Genomic DNA, 18,555 nt, shown 5'->3' with positions numbered 1-18,555 from the left:
CTTTTGTCTCCTCGTGTTGAATATAAAAAAAAAAAAAAAAAAAAAAAAAAAAAAAATCAAAACAAACCCCCTTAGTTGTTCTTACCATTTTTCATCGTAGTTCTCTCATTCAACCCCACTTGTGAGCATTGATTCTAAAGCATATACTTTACAATTTACAAATCCCCGAAAACCACATCCAACCGATTTACTGCACTGTATTGAGAACTTTACAACCTGAACAGAATGCATAAGGATATTCCTTCCCTTCCTATAAACACTTTCATTTCCAAAACAGCCCATACGAAGTCACAACAACCTACTACAACAAAAGATGCTTTTAACTATACCACTCTATCAATATACATTAGGGTTTTTCTGTTTGAAGACACTGACGATAGGCACTCCCATTTGCTTGTTGGTGTCTCATTCTTGCTTATACCATGACATGTTGCAAAATAATGACTCTGTATACTTTGGCCAACATTTATTTTAAACATTTAGTTTCAAGTGTTTGGAGTACATAGGGGTTTTTTACAATAGGTTACAATATTACATGTAATTTTAATCGTTATGCCTTAAAAGAAACACAATATTCATTCTAACAAACTCAGTTTAAAACCCCACCCTAACCTCTGTGATACTTAGGTTGTAACTATTAAAACACAGAGAACACTCTAAACAATATGCTGGGAACACAATGTGGCAGACAGTTGAAACTGTATCCATAGTCAATTTTGGAATTTGGGGGGGGGGGGGTTAATAATTTTCTGATAATTTTGATGGATCCAAACATCATTCATTTTGAAAAGGAAAAAACAAACACAAAGGAGGACAAAATCAAAGGTATTACAGTTTAAAGGAAGATTACTTGCTTTTTAACTAAGTTTGTTCTGTTTTACATTTTTAAACCTTAAGAAAATGGATTAATAGTTTATTTATCCTGATAATCCTATGCAGAGTCTTAAAATACCTAAGACTGTTTTTCTTGTTTTATTGGTTTCCTCCTATTTGTCTGCACATCGAACCTTGTTACAATACAGACGATAGGTTTTCTTAGGATGAGTTTGTTTGTTGGGTTATTTGTGTGTGTGTTTAACTGTGTCTGGATAACACCAAATCTAAATAATGTATGGCCTTAATCACTACTCAATTCTGCATAACAACTAACAGATGAGCAACTATCTTATTTTTAAAGTAAGAGCATATGAAAGATTGAAGTTGTTTTACCTTCCGTTTCTTCCATGGGCACCTAAATCCTCAAAAATCTTGTGTGTATACACAAGGCATCTTCTAAAAATGCTATCCTTAATAATACTACTTACCAAATTATGCATACAATTAATCAAAAAGGAAAACTAAACATAATAAGAAACATTGATTTAAAGGAAAAGAAACAAATCAAAAAGGCATGAAGACAATCAGCATGTATCAGGGTAGATACAACTCAGTATCATGTCAACTTGGCAATGAGGCTTTGACAGACCAGAAACAGTCTGCATATAATCTGCTTGTCCCAGCCATAAAAGACACACCGAAATTTGAAATAAAGATAACAGCTGTCTCAGCAAGATGGCACACGTCACTGCTACATGAAGTTGATCTATGAAGTCATTTTCTTAAAATACTTACCACTAAATCCCAGTTATTTTGTTCAAGCAATGTTATAGCTTCATCAATATTTTCAATACCAGTACATGCCTAAAAAGAAAAAGAAGCAGTAAACAGAATTAAAAGCATTGATCAAAATTGAAGTATTAATACTTATAATGTAATTAATTTCAGCAGAATGACAGGAAAGGCATAGGTTTTTCATTTCTATTAGGAGAGGGTAATGAAGAAATCAGATTTCAAGTTTTAAACATCAAACAATTGGATACAATTCCCTGTTCCACCAGAGGATTCTTGTATAACCTTGAGCAAGACACATAGGAAAGCAAGACAAAGTAGTTATTTGTAAAATTAGGACAATAGTGCTGTCCCAAAAAGGTGCTCTGAGAATTCTAAGTTCAAACGTATGAAAGACTCATACTATCTTAAAAGGGAGCACAAGAACACTTAATACTTAAAATGATGTTTGAGATGGCTGAAATGTTTTATCTAAAGCCAGAAACACATATATAAACCCTACTGCCTCCACCATCATCTTAGACCCCTACTCCCTCTGGGTGTTACACAGTGCAGTGTAAGAGGAAAAGAAGGTGGCGAGTATGAATTTTTGATCGTCAAAGTGCCAACTTACTATTGCATGTACAAATGAGCACCCTTTGTGAAACTATTTAAAATGAAGACTATATAATGAAACATTTACAGTGTTTTCCTTTCAGAAAAAAAGCTTGCATGTTGTTCTAGCCCTACTAGGCTTTACCTAGTTCAAGAAATCTAACACAATAGCCTTTTTAAAGTAGTGATAACATCCCACAAAATTGCATTGTAAATTGAGCTTAATTCCAAATACAAGAGAGCACCTCTACTCAGCAAAAACCTTGATGCAGCACCCTGCTTTTTTTTTTTTTGATACCCATACCTTTTCAACTATCCAACTTCAGCAGATAGAGCGTTGCTATTCACTCTGCCACGTATTTGCCACCATTCACATTGAAGGATATCAGATATCTTTCAGCAGAGGGGAAAAATCACAACAGCTAAGTTTTTCCTGGAATTTCTCTCATCCTAATCAAAGCTATGCTCTGTATTCAAGCACACAAGAGGAGTTTTACAAGATCTGAAACATGATCATGTTCCTTCTGCTCTACCACACAGGTACATAAAAAGAAGTTTACAGAAAGTTTATATAAAACTACATTTTAAAAAATCCAGCCTTTTAACAGTAATAATACAGAGTTAGATAGTAGCAGCAAACAGATCAGTTTTCCTCATTCCAAAGATATATAGTCCTGTTTTTCCTTTATGTGATAAGAGAAAAAGGGGACTAGGCACAAACACAGACACATTTTTGCTCCCAAGATATAAAAAGCCATCAGGTCATTCATTTTCCATGCTCGGACATTTCTCCCAACTTACAACAACGAAGAAATAAAAAGTGGAAAAGAAATCATGGAGAAATTCAAGGCCGATTCTTTCTCCCCAAATTCAACGCTGAAGAATTCCACGCTTATGAAGCATTATGTGCAGTATTTCTACACAAAATGGATAAGGCTGGAGGAGCACAAGGATCACAAGACGACATTTCAGAGATTTTTTGCCTCCAGAGGGGCAGCAGCAGTTTCTATTGATCCACAATGCTCTCATGGCCAGACCGATTCTCTCTGGAACAAGACAAAATTTCTTGAATTGCTGACAGCATGTTGTGTTAACACTGAATTTCACCCATTTTGCATCGGGAGTGCTAAAAATCTTTCTAAAATACAGTTTTGCTCTTCAGAAGCATCATTTTGCCTTCTCTTCCATTACTTGTTGCAGTTATTTCTGAAGTTAAAAATGAAACAATACTTTAACACATTCCCTAGCAAATGCAAAGGTTATATATGCTTACTCCAGGTAAGCTTGGGGAGTGCAGTGCTTGAGCTTGTCATTTCTGAAATCACAGGAGGGTTCATACTACCAGAAACCTGCCACTGAAATTGATGTAGACAGCTCTGCTGTCTTACTTTGAGAAAAAGTTTTGCACAACTGACAGTCTGAGGTTCTGTTTACAATTAAGTGAAATACACTTAAAAATCTGGTCATTACAGAAATAAATTTCTCATTTATCAGTCCTGCAAACTCTGCATGACCTTTCTAAGAACTAAGTTGTGTTCCAACCTACAATAAGAACCTGACCAACAATGTGTTGTTTTCCACCCTGGGCTGCACAGATGAAGTTGAGGAGAGGGTATCTAGAATTCAGGGCTCAAATACAGGTTTTAGTTGCCACCTCTTAATATCATGCCCACAGCTCAGCTGACTTGCAACTGTGCATATGCACACTCTTAGCCCATCCTAACCACAAATCAATTCAGCTCATTTTGGCATACTTTTATTTTGAGATAAACTAAACAAAATTAGCTTACCCTTCTGCCAGACCACACAGTGAAAGGAGTTACCTCATCACAGCGGAGGCAAAGTAATTAAGCAACTAATTCCCTTGTATTCACTGCATCCTTCCTAAATCATCTTGTTGGTGATTTACAGTCTAAAATAGAAGCCCGCTCTTGCTCTCTTAGCAATGCAGAGTCATTGGGTAACGGGAATGGACAGGTGTAAACACTAACTAAAAATCAAAAACATCAGAATTCTTAATACCAAAGAAAAGCAGTTTTCTTGAAAACCCTTAGACCATTTTTACCATCTCTTTTAATATCTGGATTTGAGGAGTTCTAAACCAAAGATTTCACTTCCAGACAGACTGTTTTTGCTAGTTGTCAGTAAAACAGAAAACAAACATTTCTGAATGACAATGAATGAATGAGTGTTACTTATCAACATAACCACAAAACAGACATTCCAAGATCTTCCTCAACACCCTGTTAATGTCACAGTTGCAGCAAACTAAGATTCTTCAGAATAATATTTCAGCATTCAGACACTACACACTACCACATACAAATCCCTGCCTCAAGTCGTAATCCATCAGTAAGACCAAACAAAAAAGAAAAAATAATAAATTTTGCTTCCTTTTAACCACATCATGTCATGCAAGACAAATTCAAGAAAATAGTCTGGTTTGCATGTCTTTAACGTTCCCTAAGAAATTATGCACACAAGACAGGTAGTCCCTCACTGGTAAAGGCGATGTGACATCAAGGACTCCGTAGCGACAGATTAGTCCCAGAACAACCTGGCCTGCTTTTGCTTTTTTTAGGGAAATACACACAGGAAGCCAGCAGGTTCTGTGAGCAACAAAATTAACAAAATCTGGTTTCTTGTGGGTTTGTCTCTCATCCCTAATAGCAAGGGCTGATTTAAGCTTTTCCTATGGCTGGAATATTTGTAAGAGCTTCCTTTGATGGACTTCTTTCCATATTACCTGGCTGTATTTTCATGAAATTTGGAATATATTAATTGGTATGAGTCCAGGGGACACCTGGGCACCATAAGGCTATATGCCTCACTTATCTAGGATGGCAGACTAAGAGTCACGGGGTTTAGTTATTTACAGTACATACAGATTTTTTGCTCATTTTTATGCCTTTCATTCTACTCAAGCAAAAACCAAATAAAAAATAATTGAATAGAAAAAAAAAAAAAAACAAACAGAAGGGGGAAAAAAAAAAAAACAAACTTCAAAATACAGCAAAAAGCAGATGAGCTCCAAAGACGCAAAAATACATCTTTGTTACTAAGCAAGTAAAGTGATACTAGTTGAGGAGAATTTTTTTTTAATTCAGCTTTATTTTCATGGGAGATCTACTTGATAAAAAGCATTAAATATTTTAGAAGAAAATTCCTACCAGAATACTACTAACTCTTGATTCAATCAACAATCGGCACATCCTCTACGTCATCAAACTGAAAGAAACAAACCACGACAGTAAAGGTAAAACCTTCAAGGCTCACTGATTTGTAAACCTTTACACATCAAAAAGAAACCATACAATTTTTTTCTGAAGGACAAAGGGGAAGAAAAGGTAGAAGAAGTTCCTTCTCCTCTTTCTTTCTACATTTCCTCTAAATCTAGGATAGCATTTTAAACCTTCACAGCAGCTCCAGCTCCAAAGACTGTGCAGTCTCTTCTGTGTTTTTTTTTGTAGACCACACAAGAGGAAAATGAATGTGAAGATGAAAAAATTATTGTTTTGCACTGAGTGCATAAAACCAGGTTCTGAAGATAAAAGTTTTAACATTCAATAACAACTTTCTTAGCATCCTGGTCTTCCAGGCCAGGTAAGTGTTTCCACCAGGTAGATTTAGATTTCCATTTAATAAAATTTCATAACACTTCTCCAAATTTTTTTCAGGTAGCTCCGCAGATTAATCATCCCCTTAGTGATGGAGAGTTTACCCTTGGAAAGATTCACAGCTAACCATTAGGGGTCTATTTAACTGACACAGTAACCTTAATCACCGTTACATAAAAGAAGCAAAGTAGTCACTGAGGAAAGAATTCAGTCGGAGAAAAGTCGGAGGGCAGGCAGACTTCAAGGCATTCAAGATAAACCTAGGAGGGACTTCCAGAAAGCTATAATGCAGGATGACAGACTTGCTCTTCTAAATCCCTTGCAGGGTGGTCTGACCCCGACACCCGTAACAGCTGGATCTGGGTTTTGAGACCCTTTGTGACCCCCCCCCCACCTCAACAGTGCAGGCTTTAGCCTACCTCCACATCACAGGAAAGCAGCTGACTTCCCCATCTGGCAGCAGCTGCTGTTGAAAATGCTCCTCCTGCACCTGCCGCAGAGATCCAGGCAGTTGTTACACAGCAAAGCTGGAAGGGACAACTGCTGCTTCTAACACAGAGAGCCGGGCTGTTACTTCTGCAAAAGCTGGGAAAGCAACAAACAGCTGTTGCTGACTCAAATACAGAGTCAGGCTACTGTTACCTCGACAGATAGTGAGTGGCAGTTGTTGCACAGAAGCTGGGAGCAAATGGTATTTGGCAGCAAGGCAGAATTTATCTCACCTGTGGCACCATTCCCCTTCTCGCCAAGGCAAAATGAAGCCGTCAAAAATATCCAGAAGACCACATTCAGCCTAACAGCCAGTAGTTGGATATGGAAGACTGAGAAGTCTGCCTCACTCAACATTTTTGTCAAACAATTCCCTATTTCCTTTGACTACCAACAGCAGCTATGTTTTCTCCAAAAAGGGACCACCTCTAAGCTAACCCAAACTAGGCTTTAGCCTAGAACATTTTGCACAACAGGTTCAGGTCCATTAAAATCAGGCAGACAGATGGCTGTGAAATACACTGTGCACCACTCTCTCCTGTAAAAGTCAGCTGGGAAAAAAAATCTGACTTTGTGCCTAACTAATCTCCACATGCACTCTGCAGTTAACACCCTCAGCTGCAGCCTCCCGCAGTAATTTAGAGCAGATGCAAATACAGGTACCATGCTCAGTCCACATAACCAAAAGGATAAAATCAGAGCCATAGCTCCAAGTACCCAGAACAGCAAGAAACTCAGACAACTGATCTTCAGGGTAAAGTCACACCACTTGTCAACTACAGACTTTTTCCCCCTCTCACTAATATCACTTCCATCTGTCTCAGAGTAAGTCAAGGCTACTGTGATTCAATCTGATGCCTAGTCCCCAGTCATCGAAACAGCTGATACAAACTCTCCTGTGCTGGATGAAAAAGGAGAAAATAGCTTTCTGTCATCAGCATTTTGTTGCATCTGCAGCTCCGACCATCTTTTTAACATTGATGCAAAACTACAATGCCCAAAGAAACAACTACATTAAGGCATCAAAAGATTCAACAGGTGAGATCACCTAGGAAGAAAAGCTTTCACCCTTTGGGATCTCCTACAAAACTCCAGGAAGCCAGCATTAATACATCTCTATCCACTGCAGCTACACAGACAGCACCCCAGGAAATGCGTACTTTTGAACGTACCCAATAAATTTTTATCACTAGATAGAGCAATGCAACTAAAGCTAACTCTATTCCATAAAGATACATGAGGTTTCAAAGAGACAACAAAAACACTGGCAAAGAACAAATATTGTTAAAATCAATTCACTCTCCCTTCAGTAACTTACTCTTCAAAAGGTAAGAGAGACTAGGAGCATGGAAAACTCTTTTCGAGTACAGGCCACTAACCTGCTGAGAAGAATGGCTGAATTCTCCAAGTCAGCATCTTAAAAACAAAAAAAAAAAGACTCAGAGCTGTTCTTAATAGCAGATGAGATGTAGCAAAGGATAGTACTTATCTCCTTGCATACTTCCCCTGCAATATAACCAAAATTTAATTTGCCGTTTTATTCACCTCTTCAGTTACAATCAGACAAATCAGTTCACAGCCACACTTCAGTTTCCTGTCAGGTTCTGCCTATCTCCAAAGACAGAGAGTCTACAGCCTCTCTGGGCAGCTTGTTCCAGTGCTTCACCACCTTCACAAGGAAAATTTTTTTCCTTGTATTTAATTATAATTTCCCTTGCTGTAACTTGTATCCACGCCTCTCATCCTTGCACTGTGCAAGTCCAAGAGAAATTTGATCCTATATTATCTGCTGTCACCCACTGTATAGTTGAGGCTCCCCTTAGCCTTCTCTTCCAGGCTACACAAACCCAGCTCCCTTAACCTCACGGTTCACAACACATGCTCCAGCCTTCTCCCCTCCCAGGCAGCCCTCCACTGGACTTGCTCCACTTTGTCAACGGCGGGACTGATACCGGACACAGTACTCCTGGTTGCAGTGGTCTCACCCATACCAGGGGAACAACGGCCTCTCAGCCTCCTGGCATACTAGTGCACCACACTATGTGGCTACTCCTTCTACTAGAAGAATCCATCATTCCCTTTCCAAGCATTCCTAACAAAGATCAGGTTTCTGGATGTAGGATTTTTAAACAACCCAACCCCGAGTTTCCCGTTTCTAGAGTGAAACATAGTACCTTCCTTCCTTTTCCCATCCCTTATGAGGAGAATGGCTCAGCAATCAAAGATAATAATTAAAAGTCTACAATGCAGCCAAGGGCAGCTCCAGATGGTATGTGCTAGAAGTCAACTCAAATCCAGAAACCTTTAGGACATCAATTCACCTACGTAAGTGTAGTAAGTGAGACAATTTTCTTGAAAATTCACACATTCACTGTTGCAACAGTAATCACTTCAAAGCAACTCAAGCAAAGCATAACACTTGATCCCAAAAAACAGGTAAAGTTAAACCAATATGCTCAGCCAAGCAAGTACAGGTTTTAGTACCTTACACATGGATTCTAAATCTGATACTAACTCCCCTCTGGGCTATCAAGGGATTCAGCACATTTGGACACGCACAACTGAGAATTTTTGGTACCTAGGCTCTTCTCATGCCAGAGTCCCGCCTGTCTCAGGACCACCTCCACAGACTGCAACACCAGCGACATACATGCCCCTCGGTGGCATCCCCTATCCCTCTAACCTTGCAACAACCCTACTGATATAATGAGACTGTTCTTATTATGAGTCATTCGTGGTTATTAAATTAACTTTTACTTCTTTCTGTTTCTGACAAACACTTAAAAAAAACATCCAGGCATATCAACTGAGACACAAACTGAAAGGTCACCTACTGCAAGCATCGAAGTGAAGAGATAAGAATGTTTCTCTGTTTTTACATAACTCAGAAGACCATCTGGTAAAAATTACACAGATTCACCAGCTCTTCACTTAACAAAAACAAGCTAATACACTTACCAGTATCAGAAATCAAGAAAGGTTTAGGTAAATATGACAGGTTAAAGTTTTCCCCAATGCATTTCAACTCCCACCCCCAACTATTTACAAGCTTCATCATTCTACTATTTCAGCACCACCTTAAGCAAAACTCTGAAGTAAGGACGTATTAGTCCCTTTCTACAAGAGGAATGAGGGATTAAAAAAATAATAATAATAAATTGCATTTCTGAAGGTCACAGAAGACATTTCTACCTATTAGTTACCAAGCAGACAAGAGTGAACTTTGCCCATGCTCTGAGATGACTGCAAGCCTTCTGAACAAAGCAACCAGGGTACAAAGTCTAAACTGGTAGCATGAAGCTCTAACTGCTTCTTAGCGGAACTAGCTAACTTGGCACCACGTTAACCACTTTCAAATGGTTTCCAGCAGACTTTGAACACTCTCAAGACTCTGAGGCAAATTCTGCTTCCATAATACCACAAAGGCACATCCCTAGGAAGCCCATGAGCTGAGCCAAGACATGAACTCTAGCCTCCCAAGCCCCATGCTAACACTCTAGCATTTAAGCCACATACACTACACGCAACGAGCAGTGCTCAAACTGAATTAAAAAACCAAACCAAAGTAAAAGTCAGTACCCATTACTTAGTACTGTGGTCTACTAAACCCATCTGCCTTTCCTGGGCACTGAAGACAGCCTTTACCCAACAACCACAAAAAGCTTAGTTAGGATTATGCCAAAGTTTCTGTGCTTGTTTAATACTTTATTAAAGTATCTCAGTGAAGGTAAAAACCCCTAGATTTCCTGAATCACAATCACTTTGCTCTTACAGTATCTTATAGATTATCACATAAGAAAAGAAACTGATGGAAAACAGAAAAGAACTGAAGGGGTCAAACACTTTTGCTTACTAGATATTTGCAGTCATCTCCTTTCTCCTCATTGCTTCAAAAGCAGTAGATCTTAAAAACAACTAAAGAATGAATAAAAGCCACTTTCTAGATAAGCACACAAGAGTACTAATCCATACAAAAAATATTTTACTCAACATTCCACAAACACTCATATTTTTTTTGTAAAGAACAGGACCACAAGGAACAGACATATTCTTCAAAACCTGGAAATGGTATCCAAAACAGGGAAACAGAAGAACACTCAAATCCCAGCAAAGCACAGGTCATACCAAAATGCAGGCCAACAAGGACTGCAAAAAAAACCCCAAACATTTCCCTAAAGACATCAAAATCATATAAGCTTTTAAAAGCATCACGACAAGGAAGCCTGCCAGCAAGTCAGTGGGACCAAAAGAAGAAGATACTAAAGAAGTATTCAAAGAAGGTAAGGGCATATCAGAAGAGCTAAATTAATTCTGTGTGCTCATATTCACTACAGAGGAACTTAGGGACCATCCTGTAACAAAGCTGCTCTTTACAGAGAACTCTCTCATCCTAAAGTGTCAGTAGAGACATATAGAACAAACTACCAGGTCCAGCTGATAGACCCCAAAATTTTAAAGGAACTTAAATATGAATTTTTCACAGCAGACTGCTCTTTAAATCAGCCTTAATTAAAGGTTAAATCAACCTCACATTCCCACAATGCTGACATTAGCTTTTTGGTGAATTTTATTGTGGTGCAAAACAGAAGGGGTGAAGATTTCTACAGTTCAGACAAATTTTACTTCTGTACCATAAGAAATAGCAGAAATTCCAATAAAGTACATAGAATAGAATTAGCATATACATGAATATATATGACATACTGAGGAAAAATGAACACAGCTTCTACAGAGCAAACACATATCACAAAACTACTCAGATGTCTCTGAAGAACTCAAGTCAGCTGAAGAATGCAAGACTAACTCAAGCTCACACAGTTTATTTCCAAAGTCTTACAACAAACCCCATCATCAAGCTCCTAAAGTGCTGACTTCCAGAAATTAGGATGAGGCACATGCATTCAAATTCTGTTCTTTTGGCACTTTCCAAAGGATCAGCTACTGCTGTAGATGAGATATTAGGCCAGCTGGGTCTTCGATCTGAGCTGATACGGCACCTTTGATATTTGCTCATACAAACAACCTGACCTTTAAAAAAAAAAAAAGCCAACAGGGATGACTCAGTTTCAGAGTTCTTGTCTTTACAAATTGCTTCCTGCAACAGGTAAAATATGAAACCTATATAAAATAACTCAAGGGCTAATGTACTCTGTTCTAGCTTCAAAACACCTCTTAAGAACTTTGGCTTTAATGAATTATCTTTTGAAAGCATAACTACTCCCGCAAAACAAAGACTTGCTCAACCAGTTAGACATAGAGGACCAGTAGATGACTACTTCGATAGACCAAACAACATGTAATGTATACGTTAGGGCTTTGGCTTCCTCTTTGAGCAGTTTGTTTTTACAATTGCACATTATCTAGTCAACTCTAAAAAATGGGCTTAATTACTAGGTATCAATCCAGCCAGTAAGCATGTCATTTCCTTTCATCCAAAGGTTGAGGGACGAGTAAAATGTTAGGTACTTCCTCAGGGTTTTTATTCTAGTTCTTACAGTAGTTAAAAGAAACGACTCATCTAATGGCTGCCCCACATATGCACAAACTTATGCACTGACTAGAAGAATATTAAATCCTATCAAAGATATGCCATGTAGTTCTTTTAATAAGCTATTAACTCTTGCTTCTAGTAGGGAAACTCGTGAAAACTAAGCTTGCAGTGGTAACTGAACCATAAGAACTGCCAAAATAGAGAGGGAAATTCTACCCTTTCAGACTTTCCAGCACAAATGCAATATTCTCAAGATGGGAGATTCTCAAGACCCCTTAAGACACATAGCAAATCGCTCAAACCCTCATTCTCTCCTCTCCCACACAAAAATATGAATTCGGTAAGTGTGTTTACTGTAAATGATTCTTGCTTACCAAGAAACATTAGCCATATTTTGTTTTCAATGTGCCAAATAACTTTCACATTACCTTTTAATGAAAGCACACTCCTAGCCTCTGGGAGTACATATAATTAATAATTTCAGTATTATAATTAGTATTAGATGTCATGGCATTTGAAAAAGGATCCTACAGCTACCACCTCTCAATCTGTTTCAGTGACCTACTAACCTAAATACCTATATGAATGGGTTGATGGAAATGGTGACACGATTCCTATGATATGAAGAGTCTTTTGAAGGTAACTGAATGAAAAGAACAGCATAAACCTCTTTCTAAAGATGAATTAGCGCTCCAGCGGCAAATTATTTTGGTTCTTACAGCAGGGCTGTAATGCACACAAATCATAGTATCCTCTTTCTTCTCCATAAATGTCAGATAGTATTTCTAATTAACTCTTTGTCCTTATATAGGAGAAATTAGCTGGCTTTTCCACAAACAGCTATCAGTGGAAATATCCAAGTTATCATGTTTCTAAACAGGCATCACTCTTACTCCAATTTCCTATTTGTCACTCTGGAATCCACTTCACCTTCAGTTTAAAGGCCAGAAAGGTGACCAGTAAATCGAACTAGCCTTGTTCTGAGGAACACGAGCTTTGCAATTACAGCTGAGTCTAAAAGTATCTAAAGAAATTAAACTGTTGATTCTTCAGAAACACACAAAGAACAAATTAATAGAAGCAATAGTCTTGGTAGCAGACAACGACAATCAAAATAACCAAACTAAAACACACGAAGCATGCAGTATGCTTTCATCGTGTCTCTTGACCCTAAAGCCACCTGCAGAAACAAAGCCAATTGTGTTGCAAACCAAGAGGTCCCACTACCAGTTCCAATGCTTTACTGACCGTGTAATGTACAAAATTATAACGTGATAGAAAGCAACAAGGATTAAAAGGAATTCTAATCAAAATGTAAATTAAGAGGCCTCATAGACATGAGCTTCAACATCCTACAGTATCCTAAAGTCCTCTTTTTTACACTGAAAAACAGCCCTGTTAATTATTTCAAAATTTAGCTAAGGATATAGCAACCTATATCCGCAAAAAAGGTCAGGTGAAGCAGTGCTGAGCATCTTGGCACCTGACTATTAGAAACCTAGCAGAGTCCACTTTTACCTAAGGATACCCAACCCAGTACAAGGGTATGAAGAAACAAACCTACCTATCCGAAACCCTGATTTCTAATCTAGAGAGTCCTGGATTTCCTTCCAACTCCTATGGAGAGAGCTGCAGAGCTCAGTCCAGCTGGTGTGCTCTAGGAGTGCCCACTGCATTATATTCTACAGAGAGGCCACACAAAACAATGGTGTGGTATGAGCAAGACCGAGGTTTTAAGCTCAGACAGATCTGAACACATATAAACCCAGATATTTAGGTGCCTAGGGAGACTTTCTGATGAAAATGTAGGCCTCCAAGAATTCAAACACAAGTTGGAGGACACTTAAGATTTAAACTTTGATCGGAAGTCTCTTCAGCACCTATCTTTTGTTGAGGATCTTGTTCCAAGTGAATTGCCAAACACTTCACAGAAAGACTGCAAAGAAATCAAGAACTGTCCTTTCTGCTCCAATGCCTTAATGGCAAAATACTACCTTTTCTTTCAGAAATCAGTATTAAGGACAGCAACTTTCCTATTTGTTCAAAACCCATTAGTGGATGGTTTACCCTTACAGAAAACAGTTGGAAAACTCTTTCCAGCCCCCAGCATAAGTCACAGTCCCAGGTAAGAATCAAGGATACTGACTCAAAGCTATTCCTGTACCTGCCTACCTTTTTCACCCATCAAATCTTCACATTGGCAATAACTTAAAAGTGACAGAAAACCTGAGTCAGCATGCCAACACACACAGAAGAAAGCAAAGCTCCCTTAGCATCCCCTCAAAAAAGTAATACACCTGTAATTTCTGCACATAGGCTGTTAGACAATGAAAACAGTGTGCGTAACAGGAACAATCTTCTACAGGGCTGAAGTAGACAGATGTTTTTCATAATGACCAAAAAAAAAAAAAAATCTTTAAAAATACACCTTGTGAGTTCTTTAACAGCACTATGTTTACTTCAAACAAAAAACATTCTCCAGTTTCTTTAATTTTAGCCATTCCAGAAGGAAATGAGTAGTTTGAATTATGGTTAAATCTTAAAAAGATTAAAATAAAAAAATAATTAGCTGATGTATCAACGTCGTCGTCAATTTTATAACTTAAAACATGATTATCTAGCATGCTTTCTCACCTTTCTGTAACTGATGGCAATGAGGTTCTTCCTTCCCAATTCCCCCTTGCTCCTCCCACAAACCTCTGTTTTTATGAAAAAGATTGACACAAAGGTGAAGTTTGAAAAAAAATATATTTTTGTATACATGCGTGTGAATCATACGAAACCAGTCTATTACTTAGTTTAAAAAAAAAAAATTGCAAAAAGAAAAAACCTCACATAACTTCGTTTCACAATGAACACAGATGAAAGACAGAAGGAAGAAGAAAACTATTAGATATCTGTTGTTTCAATGAAAGCAAGGATTTTTGAGTTTTGCTATTCCACTCTGAAGTCTTCCCACCCAGACCAAATCTTGAGCTACTTATTTATCTGGTCAATGAAAATTGTGAATTCTGTGAAAGATTTCCTTCTGAAGCTCCACGTGCCAGATATTCTTGTAATATATGGACACCCAGGAGCTGGCAACTCCCACAATACTCCAACCCTTAGGCTCATTCTACATTTAGAACTGTTGTGAGGACAACCACATAGCATTAATAAAGTGGTCCCACAGGTGGACACAACTTACAATGACAAAAAGACATTCTTGCTAATTTCAGTCCCCATCCTAAGTGAAGCTGTACAAACAAAAGGTCCTAGCATACAAAAATGTCGACATCTGACACTTCTGCCAATACTCAAAGATTGGTTTTCATTCCTGAACAGTTTAACTATGCCAATTTAACTAAGCTCAGGGGAACTAAAGTTTGCAATTTAAAAAGAAAGAAAAAAAAATAATCTATTTCTTTATAATGAAAAGTGGACCCAAACCACATAGATCATGAATATATTTGTATCATGTCAGTACCTGAGTATCCCACTGGAGGTGGAAGAACATTTTGCAGTTAAACACAACAAACAAAAGAAGAACAGAGATGTTAACAAAACTTGGTAAAAATTATACGCCTTTATTTCCCCAGTATGTTGCAGCATCACTTTTTTGCCAATTCGCATGCAGTTACCTTTTTAAAGAATTTATGCTACACACACCAGTTGTTGGGTTTTTTCCTATGAAGTTTTTCCTATATGCCAATGACACTTTGTGGAGAAATTCTGAATTGCATTTAGTAAAACAGATAAAACTTGTCTGTGTGCTTAACTCCACTACTTTAGCTACTTCCACTGAAAACAATCAGAGTACTCATGTATAAAGCTAAGCTTCTGCATAATCTTTCCTAAGTCAGGGCCTAAGAAGGAAAAGTTAGACAGGTTGCTTATACAGCCCACATGCATGAATACATACTTTGTACTCCCTGGGTAGCATACGGTAACCTCATTAAAAAAAGGAGAGGGAAAGAAAATAATTATAAACCACACAGAACAGGCTTAAATTGTTTTGAGACGTTACAAAAAAAATATTTTGGTAAATCATTTACTGTGTTTTATTCTATAGTTAAAATATTTTATAAAATCATTCAATGTTTGTATGTATACGTATGTATATATACAAAATATTTTTTAGAAGTATTTCTCTTTAGTACCTCAGAATGTAGAAGTAACCTGTTACAACAATCAGAGCTAAAAGGAAACATCAAATGCAATACAAGATCCTGCTCTAGTTGAAATAAATGGCAGAATCCCAATGGCTTTGAAATATACAAAATAAGTCCATGAAAGCTTCATGAAAGCATCAAACACCAGTATAATTACGACTTTACTGAAGATTTCTTTTATGGGGAGGGAAAACTCTTTCAAGTTTTAAAAGTTCAAAGACCACTGCTCTATCCCTCTTGAATGTAACTTGGGGAAAGCGAGGGTGAAATGGTGATGGAAGTTTCCCTCCCAATTTAATTCAGCAAAGATTAGCTGAACAAAATTACAAAGAATTGCTTTTAAAATTTCCACTGTGCACCACAAGGTACATCACACAAACATAGATGGCAGCAGCAGAACTCTGAGAAACTTATTTATTAATTAAAAGGAACAGAAAATCTAGAAGGGAAAACCATGCAAAATTACTTTGCACAGTGTTTTATTTTCCATTTTAAATTCTTAGTGAATGAGTTGTAAATTCCATCAAGTATTTAAAACACCCAAAATCCTTTACCGTTTTGTAACAGTCTAAAGATATGAGGCCTAACAATGACTGACATTGTCCTTCACTAATCTGAAGCTTTAACAGCATGACAATTGACGCTTCAGTGTTTCAGAAGGCAGAAGAAAAAAAAAAAAAGAGGATGAAACAGAAAAACAAAGTTGTCTGTTGAAATATAAGAGAAGAAGGTTTGGGTTCTTTCTAAATAAGTGTTGTTATATGATAAAATATTTCCTAGGTCCTAGGTTCAGACACATTATGTCATCCTTGATCTACAACTGATTTATGTGACTCCACCGCTCATCTGCAAGTTTGCAATAATACTTACTTATCTTCATGGTACCAAACACACCTCTTATACCTTTATTAATTGATTTCAAAACCCAGGTACGAAAATACTGCAAAACTACAAAATAGCATTGACACTAAAAACTTGGAAAGTGGATACAGATTGAAAACTCTATTTAAAAAAAAAAAAAAAAGTAATCTTACATTCAACAGCCACTAGCTTAATCATCACCCAGGATTCCCGAATGCAAACCTGTTTCAGCTAATAATGTAGGATTCCGTAAGGGTCTGTCTCCACTAGCAGAACTGGGGTCCCAGTGTCCTTTTACACAGCGTATTGTTACTGGAAGAACTTCTTTTATGAATCCCCAGCCTTAAAATTGAGACATCACTCCTTACACAAACAAAACTATCTCCAAGCACAAAAATTAAGGATCATTATAGAAACATTTGTTAAGCATTTCAATAAATATGAGTGTAAGATACTCAGGTACAGAAGGGGAAAACACTTCCCTGTTATCAACTGGGAACTCCGCCTGTTACATCAGTGAGATATCAGATACCTTTTGCAAAAGAGGAATTACATAATGTACACTACAGTCACCCTACCTGTAATTCCAAAGAAACATTCCTGTTTTCATTCCAGAATGAAAGAATTACCTTTTTAAAAACTATATTAAATAGCTTTACCACTAACAGCTGAGAAACAGTCTTTTAAGAAGTTGAACATACAGACAGCAGTTTTACCACTCAATCCAAGAACATCTAGGAGCCTATCCATGTAAAAACAAACACTGCAAATGGACAAAGCTTAAAAAAAACATTGACTGAAAAGCAAATATTAAAAATATGTATTCAAATATAATTTGATACCCTTCCAAGCTGCTTTTCCTCTCCTCGCTATTTCAAAATGCAGGTATCTTCCACTTGTTTGCTTACTTGTTCTTAGAAAAACATTATAAAAACCAAGGAATATTAATAAGCAATATACTGACCAGATTAACAAGGCTCCTGAATACATCACTTTTATTTAGAGAAAGACTTTATTCTGGAAATGAGATTTAAGAGTTTGAAGTTAAATTATAACCCTTTTGTAAGGAGGAGAAGGGAAGGTAACAAATAATTTTTAAGGGCATGTTCCTCCTTTCTACACAAACATGTTGTTGTTTGGAATGGGGTGGGAAGAGTCTTACTGTCATTACAACAGTCATAGCTGAGGCAACCATGAAGTTAGTGTTGATGCTATAATGAAACCACCTCTGGTCAGCGTTAATCTGTAGTACCAGTAAGTGATTCATTAGAAACACTGTGGTAAATCATGAGGAGCAATGAGTTTTGTATCCTCCCTGGCACTTGCCTCTTCCAAGTGAGCTGGCTCACAGTTGTCCCTGGGCCTGGGTGGTTGTGGAGGGTTTGAACAAGCAAAGTGGATGAAAAAAGCTTTTTTTTTTTTTTTAAAAAAAAAAAAAAATACACACAAACACCAACTGAAACTCTCTAAGTTAGAGACGACATTTTGTTCACACACCTTGAGAGACGAGGGCACATGTTCCCCATTTCTGACAAAAAGAATGAAAAGAAATAAAGAAAGAAAGAGCTGAGGCTTTGGAGGGTGGGCTTCACACCCACCACCCCGGACCTTCCCACAAAGAATAAGCAGCACAGCAACGAGGAGAAAGAGAAAGGCAGCGAAAGGCCACGGTTCTGTGGCGGCGGCGGCTTGAAATTTACCTGGAAATCAGCCAATATCATTTCTCGGTCCATGTTGGACGCCA

The 18,555-nt window shown here is 37.7% G+C and overlaps 1 protein-coding gene across 1 annotated transcript in view; it reads right to left on the bottom strand.

Annotated features, from left to right (window-relative positions):
- The window catches only part of LOC104161681 (FAS-associated factor 1-like), a gene marked incomplete at its 3' end in the record, with an annotated part of 86,788 nt that extends 68,244 nt beyond the window's left edge, over positions 1-18,544 (bottom strand). Inside the window, exons 1-2 of the mRNA XM_009700198.1 lie at positions 18,512-18,544; positions 1,612-1,680 (exon numbers count right to left, since the gene is read on the bottom strand). Of these exons, the coding sequence (XP_009698500.1) occupies positions 1,612-1,680; positions 18,512-18,544 (102 nt within the window). The remainder of the gene's footprint in view (positions 1-1,611; positions 1,681-18,511) is intronic.
- Between the last annotated feature and the right edge of the window lie 11 nt (positions 18,545-18,555).

The sequence above is a fragment of the Cariama cristata genome, unplaced genomic scaffold (genome assembly GCF_000690535.1).
Source record: "Cariama cristata isolate BGI_N322 unplaced genomic scaffold, ASM69053v1 scaffold22915, whole genome shotgun sequence".
NCBI lineage: Eukaryota > Metazoa > Chordata > Aves > Cariamiformes > Cariamidae > Cariama > Cariama cristata.
This window is presented reverse-complemented; position numbering and strand designations above follow the sequence as displayed.